The sequence below is a fragment of the Diabrotica virgifera genome, chromosome 10, assembly GCF_917563875.1.
Source record: "Diabrotica virgifera virgifera chromosome 10, PGI_DIABVI_V3a".
NCBI classification, from domain to species: Eukaryota; Metazoa; Arthropoda; class Insecta; order Coleoptera; family Chrysomelidae; genus Diabrotica; species Diabrotica virgifera.
Window position 1 is genome coordinate 69626912 of NC_065452.1, and position 21843 is coordinate 69648754.

General features: G+C 33.2%; 2 protein-coding genes across 3 annotated transcripts in view; one reads left to right on the forward strand and one right to left on the reverse strand.

The window, feature by feature from the left end:
- LOC114325118 (phospholipase DDHD2) overlaps nt 1–21843 on the reverse strand; it is a 323630-nt gene that overhangs the window by 150835 nt on the left and 150952 nt on the right. The gene's annotated exons all lie outside the window — the stretch shown is intronic.
- The window catches only part of LOC114325689 (uncharacterized), a 103654-nt gene continuing 84879 nt past the window's right edge, over nt 3069–21843 (forward strand). Inside the window, exon 1 of the mRNA XM_028273824.2 lies at nt 3069–3431. Within this exon, the coding sequence (XP_028129625.1) occupies nt 3107–3431 (325 nt within the window). The 5' untranslated portion in view covers nt 3069–3106. The remainder of the gene's footprint in view (nt 3432–21843) is intronic.

Below are 21843 nucleotides of genomic sequence, written 5' to 3' on the forward strand. Positions count from 1 at the left end.
CGCCGAAGAAATGACGGTCGCTAAATAAATCCTTTTTCCCCATCTTAAAATATTTTTTACATTTATTTTCAATTTAAATACTTCCATACAATTTATATTATATACATACACATAATATATATCTAGGTACAAAATTTATTTCGCCGAAGAGATGATGGTCGCGATGACGGTCGCCAAATAAATCCTTTTTCCCCATCCAAAAATAGGTTTTACAATTATTTTAAATTTAAATACTTCTATAAAATTTATATACACATAATGTATAGACGTATAAAAATTATTTGGCCGAAGATATGACGGTCGCGAAATAAATCCTTTTTCCCCATCTTAAAATATGTTTTACATTTATGTTAAATTTAAATACCTCTACACAATTTATATATACATACACATAATATATAGCATAAGCGATGACGGTAGCAATGACGGTCGCGACGACGGTCGCGAATTCAATGCTTTTTTCCCTATTCAAAAAGTGCACAACATCTCTAAAGAAGTTTTCACTTCAAAAATCCCTCGACGAAAAAGGAGTATTAAAGAAATCTAGAATATTCGAGATGTCATCGAAAAATCTCGAAATATCTGGAACGCGAGAATACGTACATAAATATAGAATCTTAAAAATTACAAAAAACAGTAGTATTTGAATTTTTGAAGTTGATAGTTGTCATTTTGTCATTGAGTATTGTAATATTGTTGGTGTTAAATAAATCGATTTTAAAGAAGTGAAACAATCCGGTAATTCTCCGTATAGAACGCGAAGACTTTTACTTTTAATGTACATCAATTTTTATAAACAAAAAAATCATTTTGCACACATACTGTTGTTTTTAACTCATAATCAATTAGAATACCTGTTACTCATAGACGAAATATGTGTTCATAATTGAAAAGGTAACAATTTTTAAACGAATTTAAAAGATGGAATCCAATCGAAAACACTATGTCCTTCAAAGAGAAAATTCTAAGATGCCCTGGAGACAACAAATATAGACAATATGGATGCCGAAACAATAAATTATATTTTAATAAAAACTATTAAGAACGTAAAGAAAACGTGCAACATAAATAGGAAGGATATGGAGGAAAAGTATTGAGACACGAAGAGAAATTAAGAACAAAAACGATGCGAATGCACGCGTACTACGACACTTAATAAAGATATTAATAAAGCAGTGAGAAAGGACTTAGGACAATACAACACCAAAAAGATTACAACGGTTGTCGAGGAAAATAGAAGTTCTGAATATAGAAGAAGAAAATAGAAGATGCTGAAAATAAGTCCAGCTCCAAGTAAGAAGAATATTAAGCTAGCAGATCGAAATGAACAAATAATAACGTGAAAATACAAGATAATTATGGTAAACAATTTTATAGAGAAAAAGATAAGAAAGAAAAAAAAAACAATAAAGCAGCTGGTGATGACTAAATCGATATTGAGGCAGTTAAAGCAGGAGGAAAGACAATATTAAAGGCATTAATGCATTATATAACTCAACCCTGTCAAAAGAACCGTCAACCATCTCAGTGGAATAAAGCTATTATAGTATAGTGATGCACAAAAGGAAAGTATAACAGAGCTAAAGAACTATAGATATATTAGCTTATCTCACATTTATAAGTTGTTTATAAAGATAATAACTAAAAGATGATACCCTAACTAGACTTCAATCATGACTGATTACGGAACATGATCATTTGCAAACCATCAAATAGTTAATTTAAAAAACGGCTGAATATAATAGGTCCCTGATACTTATCTTTGTCGACTTTGAAAAGGTCTTTGACATCGTCAACCAAAGTAAAATGTTCCATGCTCTATCGCAATGTAGAATAGACCATCCATACAGATCCCTCATCAAATACGTATAAGAGCATGCATGATACAGCTTGTATAAGACTTAATGAGGATACTGGGACCATTCGTATTGATAAAGGCGTTCGGCAAGGAGATATGTTTCCTAAATTGGTTACAACTTTGCTAGAATACGCCTGTAAAACAATAGATTGGAATGAAAAGGGCATCAATGTGATTTTAAAATTTTTAAATAACCTTAAGTTTGCCCATGACATCGTACTCATTGTGGAAAGCTCATGACATCGTACTCATTGTGGAAAGCTTTGAAGAGGCGTAGATAATGTTCTAACTAAGTGTTCCTTACTGCCACGAAAAGAGTGGGTCTTAAAATCAATTTTTCAAAAATACAATTTATGACCAATTTAGTCCATAGAAAAAATATTTCAGTTGAAGACAAGGAGATCGAGCCAGTTGAGTCCTATACATATTTGGGCTATGAGATTAGAATAAGTCGAGACAACCAAACAATCTAGCTGAAGAGAAGAATGTATGTACATATAAAAATTGACCATTCATGACATCATCATAGAAAGAGGAAAATATGAAATAGTTCATGCAATTATCACATGTGATCTTAAACCTATTTATTTGACTAATTACTGCCACTTCTTTTATTTTCGATAATGGAACATAATCTCAATAATGTTTAATGATTATTATTAGTACCTTAAATCTGTGGCTTGGTTCTAAAAGGGCCAATGTCAAATTTTTGTTTTTTTGTACAGCTTTCTTTTGAATTTAATATTGACCAAACAAAATGCAAAAAATTGAAATTGTCCATTTTAACATCAAGTCACATAATGTGGCTTAATGCTAAAAGGGTCAGTGTCAATTTTTTGCATTTTGCTTGGTCAATATTAAATTCAAAAGAAAGCTGTACAAAAAAACAAAAATTTGACATTGGCCCTTTTAGAACCAAGCCACAGAAATACTTTACTCATATGTGTTCAATTGAAATGGAGCCACCCTGACCTCATTTAAAAAATTGTTAGAATTATTGCTTGCATATATTCCTGATAAAACGAAAAGTACTCCTTCACACTTGCGGTTTTGATAATCGTAATCATGTGGCTCTTCTAAATAATTTATCCAAATTATGTAGGTCCATTCATATCACCAGAAAAATAATCAGTAATATTTTCACTTTCAAGTTAAACAATATCCTGCCTTACCCACAAATTTGTCACCTTCATCTACAAAAGTACAAACACTAATTATAATTAGTCAGTTCTCTTACAATCACAGACAATGTTCGGAATAATAGTGTTGATTGCTATACCGTGTGTCTTAGCGTCACAAAGCATTTTTGCGACGGAAAGTTTTTTCCCCAGTGACGAAGTAGAGGTTTTCTCAAACACTCCGGAAATTATGGGACGAATTGAGAATTTTCCGAATAAAAACGAACCTTTCAGAAGATTTTTGAAAAGCTACAATTCATTAAGGCCCATTGGTCTTTTAGTAGACGATACAAAAGAAAGTTCTGTGGCGGCTACAGGTTTCATGAAAAACATATTCAAGGTCGCTGCTGGTGCTAAGCAAATCACTTTCAGCGTTTTAAGATTTAATAGCACAGGTGAGTAAAAAGTTATATTCAATTGCACTAAAGCTTATTATTTAGCAGTAATTTTTATGATGGCCCCTTCCTTTGATCTCAGATGGTCTCTGCACCTTTTTCTGCCTGATCCTGGTCTTCTATTTAGTGTATTCTACTGTCTGACGATACTTCGTAAGAGCATCATGGACAGTACTTTTGGCAATATTCAAATGATTTGCAATGTAACGTACACTGTGACCATCTTTATGTCATGCCACAACTTTTGCATTATTTTCGGAAATCTATATTATATTTAAAAAGTTTTCCAACACGATTTTATTTTGAGTGAGTAGGTTTTATTCCGAGTAGGTAGGGTATAATAAATTTTAAACACTTATTAGATACGACATTTCTAAACGTTTCATCTAAAAACGTAAAATTATAAAAACAACTTTTAAAACAATATATTTTACTCGTCATGTTCACACATGACACTTTAAATTATATGATAGAGTTAAATAAAAACATTTTCAAACAAACAATAAAAGATAAAAGTACTCTTTGCGAATGCTAAAGTTTGGGATAACACTACAGTGTGCCAGGCCGATGTATTTGCATTAATACCCTGCAACGATGACATCATTAGGAGGCCTCAGAAATTTACTGATATACATGGAGAGCTTTTAGCTCTGAAGACGTGGAAAAGTAAATGTAGTGGTATGGCAATCACTCTAACAGACACCACATTATAGTCTAAGAGCTAGTGAACCCTCCGACTAACGGTCTTCCTGTAAGGCTAGAAATTTGTCTAGTGATAATTCATAGCACACCAAGGCTAAAAACCTGTATAATGCCAGGTGATTCTGAACAGCATAAGACCTTGCCAGGCGAGGGGAAAGATTAGGCTTTTTTCCTAAAACTATTTTTTTTGCATCGAACAACTTTGCATCTAAAAAAAACTTTGGTCGATGCAAAAAAATAATTTTAGGAAAAAAGCCTAATCTTTTCCCTCGCCTGGCAAGGTTTATGCTGTTCAGAATCACCTGGCATTATACACATTTCTTCTAAATGACTTACTCAAACACATACTTAAATTTAAACTTTACAGGAGAAAGTTTATTTTTCCCCTAAACTATGCACTTTTCGATTCACCTGGTAGATACACGTGCAGGGCTGATGCCTGCCAGGTCATGGTTTTTAGCCTTGGTGTGCTATGAATTATCACTATACAAATTTCTAGCCTTACAGGAAGACCGTTAGTCGGAGGGTTCACTAGCTCTTAGACTATTATAGATATTATATTATGCCTCGCGCAGACAACCAAATTAATGGTCTTGGCCAGGACTACGAAGATTTAGAATTTATATAACCCGTAAACATATTCACGAATATAAAAAATGGGGTTTATAAGTAAACATAAAAAAACAAAATATATGTATATAGGTGGAGAAAAACAAAAAAATCTAATTGTGGAAGAGCAACACCAACAAAAAAACCAATGTCAAAAATACAAATACACGAAGAGATTTAATACAAAAATAAAAAGGGAAAACAAATAGTTCGACAATTGAACAACATTCTGCGGAAAACAATAATTTCAAAAGGAAATAAACAATGAAGCAACAGAAATGGATTAGTGGATGAGAGCGGCCGGTAAATCAAGATTAGACAAAGAAACGAGAGAATTTAATAAGTCGTGAGCGTTAAACAAAGAATAACAGAGGAAATCATAATCAACCAACTAAGATGGTACGGGCACGTCTAAAAAATCGATAACAGTGGCACACAGTGGAATACTCAATGCTTCTCAAATTTCGAGCGCGTAGTGTGTGTATTTGTAGTGAAAGATTGAGAGGAGTTTGGCTTGGGGCTTAATCAATTAGAACATAAACAACAAATCGTTGAAAAACTTGAATCCTTTCAAAAATAGAGAGTCGATCTTCTCTTGGTACTTGTACAATTATATGACAAAATAACGTGAATCCAAACACTACACATTAACTGAAATATCAAAAAGAAGTAAGAAACATCGAAAAGAAAATGATCATAGACTTACGTTGAAGTGATTTAGCCACAGAATACTACCGATGATTCATTTTCGTTGGTTAAAGTAATTCCGAATCTGAAAATTCGGGCGGAGGTAAATTCCTCCCCAACCAGTAAAAACATATAATCCGACAGGTATTTTCCTCACCAACTCACTCAGGTAATAAAATAAAAATATAGGTTTAATTTAAGAATGTCTATTATGAAAGCATCCGAAATCCGAATACAAGACATTAATTTCCTTAAATTATAATAATAGTTTATAATATAGATAATATGCAAGACGTATAAATTATTATTTAATATTTACTATAATAAGACAGACACTTTACAAAATCCATTCTAGTCATTTGATTAGACTGATATCTTATTAATAAATTTACTACATTTTTCAATTTCAGTTTAACTTGTTTATCTTTGATAGGTTTTCCAATATGCAAACTTTAAATTTTAACATACCTACGTATCTACCTGAAATTCTTTAATTTTTTCAAAGAAAATATATATGGATGGATGCGTATTACAAAACGATAAATTAAAATGCGAATGAAAAGATTCGCAAGCATTCGTAATACGAATAACACAAGAATTTGCCTCTGTCCACAAATATGGGGAGAATATGGCATTTTCGTTTATGTATATAAGTTTAAACTAAATAATCAACATATATATCTTAAATTTCATTTGGGGGCGTTCAAGTATTACGTAACGCAGTTTTTGAAGATTTTTGACCCCCCTCCCACCCATGTAACGCGCCGTAACGTTATGCAAGACCCCCTCCCCCCAAGGTGCGTTACGTAATACTTGAACACTGCCTTTCCTGGTTTGCATGACATTAAATCAAACACAAAACAATCTGATACGTCTTCTGGTTTTATATGTAAGGCCAAAAGTATGTTTGAGCCACTTGCCTCTTTCAGAATCATTTTTATATTCTGATATTAGATCAAGAGACCAAGACATTTCTATACCAAGCTTAGTGTAGGTGAAATTTACAACCATGTATTTCAGTGTTCGGACACATTTCAATGATTGCATTCCTTTTCAAAATCTTCAAAAATTTTACTAGCAATAAACTCAATTTTGAGAGCTTTAAAAATTTCTGGTTTTGACAAATAAAAAATATTGTTGTAAATTTCTGTTTATGTGTTTGGCAGTAAACAGTATAATAAAGAAATATAATGCCCATTAATTAGCCCATGAATAATGAATAATTGCAATGTGCCATCCATATAATAAAATTCAATGTGGCTAAAAGTCTTATCCTACTTTTGACACAGTTTATAAAGAGAAAATTTTCCCTCTTGGTTGTTTTTTGTGCACACCCCGTCACAAATTTTTGAACCTCATCAATATTGGAAGGAAGTCGACCAGGCATCATTTTTCGTCGATAATTATATATTTTTTTTCTTATGTAACTGACAACAATCGTAGTAGTTGTTTCAGACAAATTAGCTGCAAGTGCTTGGCGTATAATTTTTGCTGGTTTTTCAATTCTCTACGGCTCTACGTTTACAATAGTTAGAAACAATTTTTCGATCTAACTTCTGACAATCTGGTTCATGATTATGTTGTCTGCTACTTCTAGATATTGTAAAAGTTGCACCAATAGTAAAAAATTTCGCACTACAAGTTGTTTTATCCTCCAGAACACTTCTTCACTTTTTAAAACTTTCACTTTATAAAAAATAAAATTTTCAAATACCAATAGGTACCGCGTAAGGTTTACCGCGATCACTTTCTATTAAACATGCCATTTTTGTCAAAATTCCAATTGTGTTTAAAAATAAAATACTATAATTAATTAATTAATTATTATAATTAGAGGTACCTACTGTAATTTATTAGTAGATAAATAATTCAATTGAATGCCTTTTAGTAAAATCTACCTATATCGGAGAATTCTTAAAATCCCATGGACCTTTTAGTAAAATCTATCTATATCGGAGAATTCTTAAAATCCCATGGACTGATAGGGTCACAAATGAGGAGGTTCTTAGAAGAATGGGGAAGAACCGAGAAATACTAACCACCATCAAATCTCGAAAGTTGGAATACTTTGGACACATTATGCGAAATGAATCCAGATATGCCCTCCTACAAGCCATCCTGCAAGGAAAAATATTTGGAAAGCGAGGTCCAGGAAGAAGAAGAACATCCTGGTTAAAAAACCTCAGAACCTGGTTCAACACAACATCTGTGCAGCTTTTCCGCGTTGCTGCAGATAAGGTGAAGATTGCCATGATGATCGCCAACATTCGTCACGGATAGGCACATCAAGAAGAAGAAGAAAATCTACCTGAAATAACTGAAATAACCATTTTGGTCTTGGTGAGGAAAATACCTGTGGGATTATGACATACCCTTATAAACGCAGGAAAAAGATTATTTTGGTGAGGAAATTACACCCGCCGGAAAATTCAACAGCAATTGATTGAAGAAAGACATATTTCTTCTTACGTCTAGCGAGACAGTACTTGTCTTTCAGTTGTCTTGAGACCTTTGTATCAAACCCTCCCTTTCATTAAACTGCACAAAGAAATCCTATGTAAGAAAAGTAAATAAATTGTTGGTGTGAGAACGTAAAATCCTTCGAGTGATATATGGCCCTTGCAGAGATAACATAACACCGAGTTAGAATATTTCCTAGGAAAGGAAAATCGAGTGAGATAATAAAGACCAATAGATTAAGATGGGAAGGACATGTCATACGCAGTAACGACAATTGTCTTGTAAACAGTGTGTTTTGGAAAAGACCAGATGATAGAAGGTCTGTAGGACGGCCTAGAAAGAGGTGGAAAGATGCAGTCAGAAAGGATCTGGAGAAAATGGGAGTAAGAAAATGGAAAATACTGGCACACGATGATGAAGAAATCCTGTATAAAGGATTCTTATAAGCATTTTTATTACGGAGAGATGTAAGATTTTCTCTGAGTTCAATATTTATTTTCTTGATTGTACGCCAGCCTCATGTCAGCATATCACATTCACACAGGATTTGTAGGTAATGTTTCATAACAAACGCATGTTTAAAATTAAATCTGGCCGGAAGTTTCGTTTCTTCTTTTATACAGGGTGTTTGGTAAAGAATGGGCCATAGCTTAACCATAGATTCCTGAGGTTAAAATAGGTCGATTTAAGCTAACTTTTTTTAGTACAAACGTTGATAATAACCTAAATACAGGGTGTCAAAGTTAAACTTTTATTTTATTTATTTTTGAATATTTCCTGACAGGCATGGGACAACAACACGAAATTTGGTAAGTGGTGCTGGTATTGTACAATCTACTAAATTATGTTAAGGCGGAGATACATATCCGCGCCGCGAACTCCGCGCCGTGTGAGCGCCGCGCGTTCGTGGCGCGGTTAGCGTTCGTGGCGCGGTTAATGTTCGTTAAAATTTTTCATTTTGACGAACCTTCCTCGATCCAGAGGAAACTTACGAACATTTAGTAATTGTAGATAATTAGTATTAAATGTGGGTGCCTACATTGGATCCGTTTTTCTCCGATCAGATCAGATCCGATATCGGCCGACGTCGGGAGTAGCTTCTCCTATTCTCATCGAGAAGTGTTTGGTTTCATTCCGATTGGTTGCAAGTTGAGTTGCAAGTTGGTTGCAACATGGTTGCAAGTTGGGGGTTGCAAGCTAACATGTTTAAACATATTCAATGTCATCATCTCCTTAACACATCTTCATCGGAACTCATTGTCGGTGGTCGAAAGTTAACGGAACCAATGTAGGCACCCTCGCCGGAAAATCGGTCTATATCGGATCTGATCTGATCGGAGAAATACGGATCCAATAGGGCTTTTCATCGATTGTCATTTATTTCGAGCTTCTGTCATATTATGTTGTATAATCTGTGTATAATATTAATATACACGGATTATACGACATATGACAGAAACTCGAAAAAAATGACTGTGAATGAAAAGCCCTGATCGGATCGGAGAATAACGGATCCAATGTAGGTGCGGCCAAAGACCAAATGTTTACCTTGTCAAAATCGTAAAAATTCTCGAATTTTAAGGGATTGTTTCAGTCCTGAAAATTTTAGGGACTACCTTTTTCGCTTTCCGGTGACACAATTATAATATATCTGCTTGCTCCAACTGCGTTGCTTCACCAGAAACAAAGTTAAATTTTTAATTTATGAATGTTTTTCGTATATTGATAACGATTTCCAAAGTGAAAGTCGAAACGTCAAGTAAGCTTGACATGAAATAACCTTTTTTTACATTTGTCCGCATGTATATTTTCTATTTCAGCTTCTATTTCCCTTCAGATATCGGCTTTAAGTTGTTTTTTAAATAAATGGTCCTTTGTTGAGGATCCCACAATAATGATTTTCCACGGTAAACATCAATAAGATGATAAACGACAGATTTTTATTCAATTAATTTTATAAATTTTATATTATTTTTAAATAATTACAGAGCCCAAACTCTTACGTAGACAACTTTAAGGTGCGAATCATCGGAATGCAAATTCCATGTTGATTTCCAATCAAATTATGTTGGCGATAAAATTTTGTATGCACCACGTCAGTAAAGACTCTTTATCGAACTCGTCTGTTACTCGCCTCGCTCGCTACGCTCTTCTCGTAATATCAAGACTCGTTCGATAAAGAGTCACTTTACTGACTTGGTACATAAATAACTATTAATTGTATGTACTAATATGTACATGTTAGCCAGTTTATTTGAAGATTCCTATTACCTGATAAAAATTACTAATTTGCAAGGAGTAATGGGTAATTACATTTTATCATGGAAACAGCATAATCATAGAATTTTAACGGACGATATATTTCCGGAGGGTACTTTAACTCTGTACCTACATAATAAACCAATATCCTTCGACTTGTAAAAACATTTGTGAACAATTAAGACACAATATCGTAAGTGTTTTAATAGTATATGTAAATCAAACAATTAGTTCCATAATATATGCTAGCACAAAGTGCTATATGCAAGCACAAAGTACTGCATGATAATACTTAAAAATTGTTAATTGCCTTGTGTACCTCTAAAATGTGTTAATGATATATAATAAAACAAATTACTTAGCGTAAGAGTAAACAAATCCAAGTTTATCAAATTGCACTTTAAACAAAAATAATCAAGTTTAAATAACTGTTGTAATGCATGAAAATTTCGCAATAATTTATCCAGCAATAACTAATTCTCATTTTTCATCAAGAGAAAATCAAGAAAAGGGAAGTTACGATAAAGATATAACTAAAAAGAAAAAAAATCGTTCCACCAACGAATTTTTTATCTTGCACTCATTGCTTTAGTCACGTCCAATTGGCCTTCCTGTTTTTCGACATTGTTTCTTGCAAGATAATTATTTGCTTGTTTCTGGTATAAATTATTGTGTGTCCATTCCACGTCAGTGACGGCCGTAGCTTAGCGGCAAGATACTGGCCTTCTAAGCCAGAGCGCACGAAATCGAATATCGGTACCAACAACATTTTCATTTCTAAAAATAATACGAGCCGGTCACCGTGCTTCGGAGGGCACGTAGAGTCGTCGGTCCCCCTGGGCTAGTGTGTATCGACATTACTAGCTACTTGAAAAAGGATTAATAAATATGCAATTAGCCCCGGAACCTGTCCGAAAAAATCTCCCTGGCAAAAATGCCATACGATAGTATTATCAATGTCAACTGTTTTTTCTCAATGTCATCGATAATGGTTCCTTCAATAACCATCATCTTTTGCCATTTTTAACTACACTTTTTCTTAAAATCCGGAGTCCTGAGTGGTCTTCTAATTGCATCCATTTCAACAGCTACTAATCTTTGTTTATATTTCTCTGTTAATCTACAATTCTCAGATTTATACAATAAACTATTTTTTATTAAAATTTCATTATATTACATTTTCTTTCCTTTGTTATTTTATTCCATGAAATGCCATTGAAATAGCATTATGTTTCTGAAATAGCATTTCTGTTCATAGCATTGAGAAAGCAAAAATCTGTAAAAAATTCACACGTGGTGTTTGTTTTCGTTTTTATAATTGGAATATATTGCTTGTTGGATGTTTAATTTTTACAAAATGGTAATGTGTTGGGTACCCGTGATTGTAATCAATGCTCATAGTATATTTCCCACCATATTTCCAAATAGGACTGGTTAAGAACCTGAAGAAACGCAGTAAGTACTATGTAGTGTGTAACTGTAAATCCTTGATTTTGTGTAAGGACATTTTTTATAAAACTAAAAGCAATATGATTGATATGACTAACAAGGATTGTGTCTTTGGAAAAAATGTGCAGATGATTGTTAAAACTAAATAAAATTAAAAATGATTACACAAATCACGTGTATAATCAAATAAGAGACGTCAAACTTTGCTTTGTTTGGAAACCTTTTTGACGTGTTGACGTCACACTATCACGGTCCATTTCCTCGTTGCCCGTTCCAGTTGAGTAAAAATTGACTCCCAGATAGATTGTCTTGATATTTTGTTATTATTCTACCATTATCTAATGTTAAGGTTCCACACCTACTTTTAGATACAGAGATATTTAGTATTTTGGAAAAATCTGGAAAAACACCGGCATAACTCAAGCCACGCAACTTCGCCTTGCATGTGCACTGATATTCCCTTTTGCAACATACAGCATATCATGGTGCAAATAAAAAGGAATAAATTATTTTGTCATGAATGAGAGATTTAAAAAAAAATCCCAAAACAGGTCGATTTTTATTTTTAAATTATGATTTTTTGGCATATTTATATATTATACTAGTGACGTCATCCATCTGGACGCGATGACGTGATCGATAATTGTTTTAAATGAGAATATGGGTCCTGTGCTAGCTCATTTGAAAGGATATTTAATTTTCTATTCAGTAAACTAAAAAAACATAATTATTTATACAGGGTGTTCACAAACATGTTTTAATTCATTGACACAAACAGAAGAATGTATGTAATTTATTTAATTGAAAATATATTTTACTTCCATCAGAAAATAGAGCAAAATGTTTATTTGGCAAATAAACATTGCTTTTCGCTTAAATTCAATGTTCAAACCCACTTGCCTCTTGGCACTTTGAACGTTTAATTTAAGCTAAAAGCAAAGTTTATTTGTCACAAATATTTTTTTCTGTTTTCTGAGCGCAGTAAAATATATTTTGAATTAAATAAATTACATACATTCTTCTATTTGTGTCAACTAATTTAATAATAAAAAAATATGTTGGACACCCTTTTTACATAAGTATGATACTGTTTATATTACTGAATAGAGTGTCTACTTAAGTTGGAGACATAATATGGGAAACTTTTTTATTATTACTTTTACGAAAAAAAGTTATTCTTCATAAAAAGTTTTGCATGGTCTGTCAGAAAACAGGAAAAAATGTTTACTTGACAAATACTGTTTTTCGCTTAAATTCAATATTAAAGATGCCACCCACCTGCCTCTTGTCAGTTTGAACATTTAATTATAGCGAAAAGCAATGTTCATTTTTCAAATAAACATTTTTTTGTTTTCTAGCGTTAAAATATATTTTGAATTAAATAAATTACATAATTCTGCTTGTTGTGTCAATTAATTTAATTCAGAAATTTTTTTTGACACCCTGTATAAATAATTATGTTATTGTTTATATTACTGAATAGAGAATTGAATAATCTTTCAAATGAGCTAGCACACGACCCCTATTACAGTAGTCAACAAATTAACAAACAAAAGCTGCGACTGATGTTAAAATGGCTGTATCGGGGAGTTTGAAGCATCCTGAATGCGAATTCAAACACCAAAATGTTCCACCACGTATATGTTTTGAGTTATCTTCTTCTTAAAGCGCCGCGCATTTCTGCTTATGCGTCCACCGTACATTGTCTGGTCGTGTGAAATATTATATTTGGAGTTATAGAATGCATCAAATATGGCTGTTTATTATAAAAAATTCTTATATACTATATACATATAAGTTCAACACTACTAGAAACAAAAATTATATTAATTCTTTTGTACACAATTTTTAACACAAACACACTTTTATCCTGCATAGTAAAAAACGAGGATAGTTCCTGGTTACAGTTCTTAAATGTTATAAGTTGTCCTGGCTAGTAAATTCCATTAAAAAAATCCATTATTGTCAGTGCTGTTTTTGTGACGGTACGCGCCGGTACGCCGTACCGGCACCTTTTGGGACAAAAAATTAAAAAAACAACCAAATTATTAACAAATTCCTGAATTTTTTCCTTGCTCCCAAATAGCTTTAAAACGCCCTTATTGAGGCTAAATTTAAAAAGTTTTCCCGGGGAGAGACCCCCTTTATGAACCCTCCACAGACCCCCCGAAACATTGCGTACCGGAACCTTTATTGTTACAAAAACAGCACTGATTATTGTAATATAGAGCCTATGGGTTAAGCATGTCCTTTGGACAAGTGAAGGTCTCGAACTAAATCATGTAATTCGGCTTTTTGGATGCAATAAGGTGCTTTTACGTCGCTTTCGGGTAAATAAGAATCATTATTTTCTGATACATCAAGATTCACTTTTGTCACCATACATTTCCAAATCTTTCTCCTGATTTGTCGAGGTCCTAGAACTGGTAAATCTTCTCCATGAAAAACCGGTTTTATTGCTGAGGTAATATCTGGATATTTAATTTTATGCTTGTTCTTCCTTGAAAACCCAGACACTTTTGTCATGCAAGAGTAACAGTCGTTAAAATGGTTTAGAACTATGTATATAAGTTTAAATGGTTAGGTTTACTGATTAAGGACTACCTTTGGTTTGTTCTTTATTTAAATGTTAATGTGTTATTCGTAGACATTAGATATCCCAGTGTGGCCAAATTATTCACAATTTTTAGGAAAAACGTTAATTTGATAAGATCACGCCCCGATATATTACAAATGACTATTTTAAAAAATTTTTAGTAAAATACTCATAACTTAAAAATCATAACTCATTTATTTTTGAAAAAATCATAACTCAAAAATCTTACGTGTTGGGAACTTTTTACCATCATAATCATATTTAGAGAGCATAAATTAACAAAAAACACCATTTTGCATTCCAGTCGCAAATTGGTTGTAAACTAGTGTTATTAAAAAAATTATTGATTACGTTATCACGCCAAGAGGGATGACGTCACTAGTATGATATATATGCAAAAAAATCATAATTTAAAAAGAAAAATCGACCTATTTCGGGGTTTATTTCCAAAATCGCCTATTCACGAAAAAATTAATTTATTCTTTTCATTTGCACCATACTGTATACCTCTGAGACGTGGACTGCCGCAAATCGAATTAAAGCCTTTGAAATGTAGGTATACAGGAGGATATTACGAATTAAATGGACAGCACATCGTACAAATCGTGCTTCAAGAACTAAATATTAATTTGGCATTGAATTGATCAAATTCTGGATGTTGTCTTGAGGAAAAGCTCGTTCTTCCATGAGCGCAGGGGCGGATGGGCCCACCGGGATACCGGGAATTTTCCCGGTGGGCCGTCGTTTGTGGGCTGCCACGCGCGGACCTAAACCCTTAATTTTTCAACTGCATGAATCTTGATTTTTATAAATCGATGTAAAAATACTGATACGGTTGCACCTAGACCTAGCAAATACCTAGACTAGACTATAAAAGTAAGAAAAGAACCAAAAATTATGTTCAACAAAAGTAAACAGGATGTATACTTTCTTTAAAGACTGGTCCAGCGCTGATTATGTTATTTTCTAAGCTCCCTCAAACAGCGTATACCTGCTAAATGCTACCTGCTATTTTTGTAAGCTATTATTGTATTAAAATTTACCCAGCAAGAAACACGAAAATAAACTTAAACACAATGTGTGTCTGGCACTGGCCTATGTTAAAAACATCTGCGGACAATATGCACTCCCGGCTTACAGTTTGTATCAGTCATCGTAGTTATTGTTTTCTTAGTAAAGGAAGCCCCTTGACCTTGAGACCCTAAGGATTATTTTTCGTTTTACAGTTTGTTTATTACTGTCGACGACTGTCGTTATTTGAGACAGCGGTTGTGCGAGTTTGCAAATTCTACGTCCGTCGCGTCGCCAGAAATCTTTTGGATTAACTAACGCCTTATCACTTAGTTCCGGTTCCGAAAGACACGAATTATTATGTGACGTGCGCTTTTACTTCGGGATTAGTTGAATAGTGGCGTAGAAGGATAATAATAAACATTTACCTACTTCTAAATTAACCAATAACGTTATATTACTTAAGCCGATTTATTAGAGTGAAAGTTTAAGGTAGGAAATAATTATTTAAAATAATTTTTACTATACAGGGTGTTTCAACACTATACACCGTGTCCGGAAAGTCGCGGATAAACAGTACAAGGTGTTATTCTGTACTAAAAGTTCGTATTTTTTTAAATAAACACATTAATAAATTAGGCAGGTGCAAGCTTTCTGTTTAAATCATTCGATTAAAATAAATTCTCGTACACTCTGTTTCATCTTCTTTCCCAAACAAAAAATTTACTTACTTTTAGTGTTTTGTAGTATTGTTAAGTTCTGTAAAAAACTATAAAATTTGTAAAAATCTATTGCTTTCAAGTGTTTTTTTACGTCTAATTCGCAAACAAATCGTTTTTGGGCGTTTGTTTATAAAGCAAGAATGTTGGTTGTGATGTCTCCTACCACGTTTAAAGGTTTGTAGGTATAGTTATGAAATACTCTGTATAAACATGCTCAAAAAGCGCCTATTCTAGCTGTTCAATAATTATGAAATTTGTTACGTTAGGACGAAAACTGCTTGTATGATAGCCGTCAGAACCAATATACTAAGTGAATAAAAAATCAAATACCAATGCCACCAAAACGAAAAGGAGGACAAGAAAAAAAACTAGAAAGGGAGAAGAAAAAAAGATGTGAAATAGCAAAAAAATGTCACTCTTTGGATAATTTGCTCAATAGTTATTCTGTTCCTTCAACTTCAGGGGTAGAAAGTGATATTAACACGGAAAAACAAGAGCAAGAGCAAAAATCCGAAGAAAATTTACCGGTTTCAGAAACTAAATTTGAAACTGAGTTAAAGCTGTCAGAGGACTCGGACGACGACATAGAGACAAGTGATGAAAGCGATAGTGAAGCTAATGTAAAAAAGGCACTTAAAGACGAAGAGGCGCTACTAAAGCTGGGACAGCCGGAAGAGACAGAATCTGGCAATTTCTTCGACCGTCCCGATCCCAATAAATTACAGCTATTTTTTGAATTCCATCCAAAGGTACCTGTCGCACAAAAAGATGTACCTTTCAATGTGGAAAAAGCGTTTACGCGTAATAATAAAACAAAAAGGAAATGGTTGAGCTATAGTGAAGAAAGAAAGGCACTTTTCTGCACAATTTGTCTTGCTTATTCAGTTGAGAGTAATAAAGATCAAAGTTCTGCTTTTGCAAGAGGTATGTCTGATTGGAAACATGTATATCAGCGAATAAATGAGCATGAAAGTTCAATCAGTCATGGAAAAAACTGCGAAACATATTTCATGTATATTAAAAATCAAACAATTGAAAAAATACTTTTTGGAAACGTTGTTGAAATGAGAAATAAAAAAGTTGCAAGCAATCGGCACGTTTTGGATGTTATTATTGATGTTATAAAACTAATTGGCAAACGAGGACTTTCTTATCGGGGCACAGCAAATGAAGCTGCATACAATCTAGAAAATGAAAACCTAGATCATGGTAATTTTTTGGAAATAATCTTACTTTTATCGAAATTTGATGTTATTTTGAAGAAACATTTGGACGCCATTGTTAAAAAAAGCAAAAGTTATCACAATAGAAAAATCAAACGTCGAGCTGGAAATTTCTACACATTTTTGTCAAAAACTACTGTAAATTCAATCATTGTCATAATCACAGAAATTATTCTAAAGAAGATTTCTTCAGAGATACAGACTGCCACTATGTTCTCTATAGAAATAGACAGCACTCAAGATATTTCAGTAACAGACCAATGTTCAGTTGTAACAAGGTATGTTAAATTGTAAGTATAATAAAATCTTCACCTTTGCTTATTTTATTTTATTTCAGGTATGTTTACAACGGAACAATTCACGAACGCCTTCTTGCAGTTGTTCCTTGTCACAATTCAACAGGGAAGGGATTTCATACCATGATTCATGACATACTGGTAAAAAATGGTTTGGATGAAAAAAATTGTATTGCTGACTCTACTGATGGGGCGGCTAATATGCAAGGGAGATATTCGGGATTCTCCAGTTTCATGGTCCAGGAAAATTCAAATCATGTTCATGTTTGGTGTTATGCGCATATTTTAAATCTTGTTCTGACAGACATTTTTAAATCCCACATTAAGGCCGCATCATTTTTTTCATTACTGAATTGTATAGCAGCATTTTTTAAAGAATCTCATCAACGCATGGGTTACTGGTTGGACATTGGCAACAATGCTAGATCACAGAAACTTCAGTTGATAGGAGAAACTCGTTGGTGGTCAAAGGAAGCAGCGCTCAGTAAAATTTTTGGTAATTTTAATGAACCTGATAAAGCACTGTACGTTGATTTAATTGACATTCTTAATACAATTGAAAATTCACAAAAAATTAAGCCAGATGCAAGAGCGACTGCTGCAAATTACAAAGCACAATTACTGAAATACGAAAATATTTTAATTGGGCACATATTCTGAAAACTGTTCTCTATAACAGGCCCTTTATCAAGATATTCAGACAACAGGGTTAGATTTATTAAAATGTAACTTTATGGTTAATGATTCTATACTGAGTTTAAAAAAAATGCAAAGAAATTTTCCAGACATTGAAGCATCTGCAGATAAATTTGTAGGGTGGGCTAAACTCTCTTTTGAAAGGAGAGACTTCGAATTTTTTATTGAAGAACAATTGCCCGAGTTTCGATCAAAAAAGAAAAAGAAATTCTTTGATGAGAAAACTTCTGATGAAATCCCAGTAAGCCCAAAAGAAAATTTTAGAATTGTTTTTTTTAACGTTATTGCGGATACTGCAGTAGAATCAATCAGTAGAAGATTTGCAAACAACGCTGAATTATGTAGGGATCTGAACATTTTAGATCCAAATAATTTTGAAGAAATCGCCAAAGGTGAGCTACCTGAGAATTCTCTAAAAATATTGTCAGAAAAATTAATACAGTTTGATTCTTCTGCAACTCCTGCAAAGTTGAAAGAAGAGTTAGCAAGCTTTGCAAGCAACTGGAAACATATTAAATTAACAATTGAAGATTCATATGAAATAAATTATGCTAGACTTGATGTGGGGTTAGACGACTCTTCTTCTGCACAGTCAGATGTAGACGAAGATGACTGTATAACAAAACAGAGTACAAAATCAAGGGTGTGCATCGAATCTAACAAATGTCAGAACTGTGTCATTTGTTGCTACGGTTCAATTTTAAAATATAATTTGTTTAAGGGGGCTTATTCCACGCTGGTATTGGCTTATCAATATATACTTTCATTGCCCATCTCGCAAGTGGCATGTGAACGATCGTTTTCAACTTTAAAATTTATCAAAAATAGATTAAGAAACTCCTTGTCTGATAATAGACTCGAGTCGTTCATGCTGATGAATATTGAAAATGATATACTGAGCGATATCAACAATGATGAAATTATTAATCGTTTGGGTCAAACAACCAAATTAATGAAGGACGCTTTAATGTATTAATATAATAAATAATAGGTAACCATTATTTAGTGATAGCTATATATGTAAAACGATATTTCATTCACCTATAGTTTATAACACATTAATTTGTTATTTATATATCTTAAATATCTTAATATAGAATTTTCTAGAGCAAACTTTGTATTTTAGATTCCAAGTTTCTATAGTTTAAAAAAATCAAAAAAACTCCCATGTGTATATATATATATATATATATAATATATATATATATATATATATATATATATATATATATATATATATATATATATATATATATATATATTTAAATTTTGGGCCGCCGTTGTTTATTCTCCCGGTAGAATTTTACTTGCCCATCCGCCCCTGCATGAGCGCCAACCGAAGCTGCTCACGATTCATTGGAGCAGATATTCTGTTTCTTACTCTTCGTTTGATTTGCTCCCAAACATGTTCAATCGGGTTCAAATCTGGACTTTAAGATTCATTTTTGGCCGAGGTTTCCAGGTATTGCGTTACCATCCTAGTTACGTGTGGCCGAGCGTTGTCTTGCATGAAAATAAAGTTTTCGTCCACAACCCCAGCAAAAGGCATTACATGCTCGTCTAGAATTTCGGTAATGTATCGCTGAGCATTCAACGCTCCTCTATCAATAAATATGAGATCAGTACGGCCTTCGAATGAAATGCCTGCCGAAAACATTACCGAACCTCCTCCAAAAACAACATGAGCTAGTCGAACACAAGCAGAATATTGTTCCCCGCGTCTTCTGTATGTTTTGATGCGACCATCTGAGCCATAAAGAACCATCCTGGATTCATTACTAAACAAAACATTTTTCCAATCTTCTATCGTCAAATGCTCGTGGTCCCTAGTATACTGTAGTCGGCGTTGTCGATGTGCTGCTGTTAACAAAGGTCCTGTTGCTGGACAGCGAGCCCTTAGATCAAATTTCCTCTACCTTCTTCTCACGGTAGAAGTGCTTAATATCCACGCGTGAGCATTTTGAAAACGGGTTTGGATTTCTCTAGCCGTAAAGAACCGATTTTGCAAAGAAGTGCGTTGTAAAGAACGGTCTTCTCTGGCCGTCGTGATTCTTCTCGGGCCTGATCCTGGTCGTCGTTCGTGAGATCCAGTCTCTACGAATCGTTGGTAAGTTTTTTGGACCATACAACGACTGACTCCAAGCTGTCTGGCCACTTCTCTTTGACTCATTCGATTACCAATCAAAGTAACAATTTGAACATATCTAGCAAATCTCTCAGCCATAGTTTTAAATTTAAAAATTGCACAAGTTCACTCTTTGAACAACTGTACAGTAGTGAAAGATTTTTGAAAAACAGAATAGCCATTTTCCAAGAAAAATAAGGCACAAATAACATGTGCATTATCCGAAGTCGTAAAACTGATATCAATTCTGCAAACTTATTACCCTTAAAATTGACTTATCGGCACTGTTTGTCGGTGCCTAAAAGACGCTAAAAGTGTTTCTGCATTGTGGGAGTTTAGTCACAATTGAATAAATTGTATAAACTTAGTTATTGAAGAATTCTTATAAAATTCTAGTTGGACTCTTTTATCTAATTTTATTGAATTGTAGTTGTTATTTGTTATTTCTTGTTGATATTATTTTTCTTTTGACTGTATGTAAGCTTTGTCCATAAAATTGTAAAAATTTTCAGTGACAATAAAGCATATTTCTATTCTATTCTATTCTATTTTTAATGATGCGCAGTGTACATAAAAGTGTATGCTCAAGTTGTCAGAGAAATGAGACCGATACAATTATGTTTACTAATTATAATGTTAACGTGCAAACAAATATTAAATTTAGTCGGTTTAATTAAAACAAAAGTTTGTCTAACTGGTTTCGCCAAGGATTATACACAGAAAAAAATCATATCATGAAATAGAATTAGTTTGTTGTCTTTCCAACATAGCAAAACAACATGTCTATTTAATTGAAAAATTAAATGTTGCCTGGAGCCAACGGGCTACGATCTGGAATACAAAAAGCAAAATACCAAATTTATTTCAAAATTCAATTGCTTTTATTTTTAATGAAATATTTGATATAATCTGATAAATATACTGCATGCAAATTGTTTTAGATTGACAATTTCTCTTTCTTGTCTTTCTTTCCACTCATCATCCTATATCTTATATTGTGGTTCTACTAATTTTATATACATACTGGTTTTTCCTAATAACATTGATTTTAGTAACTCTTAATGTGTTAATAATAACGGAGGAGGATGGATACATAAATATACAGTATAACGAAAACCCACACATACCGACAGATATCTACACGCTGATTCACATTACCCTCCTGCATAATAACAAGATCCGAAAGAAAGACAAATGAATAATATAAAAATGAAGAAATTCATAATCTAAAAACAGCGTTGAAAAAAAGGCTTCTTAACATACACCATCGAAAAGGCCAATAATGCTCAAATAAGAATTAAAGACTCAACAGAAGACGAAAACCCAATTGTAAAAACCATCCTACCATAAAGGACACAACAAAGAAAATATGAAGAGTGCTAAGAAAACACAAAATAGAGGCGATATTTAATACCGATAACAAAAATCTATTTTACTTTGCGCAAAAACCAAAATATCGTTAGATAATCAAGAAGTACACAAATTGTAGTCAAGTCAAGTCAAGTCATGTCATTTATTCATGTTAATATAAAGTACTTACATACGTCAAAAAATAGTGTACAACTTTGGTTCTCAGA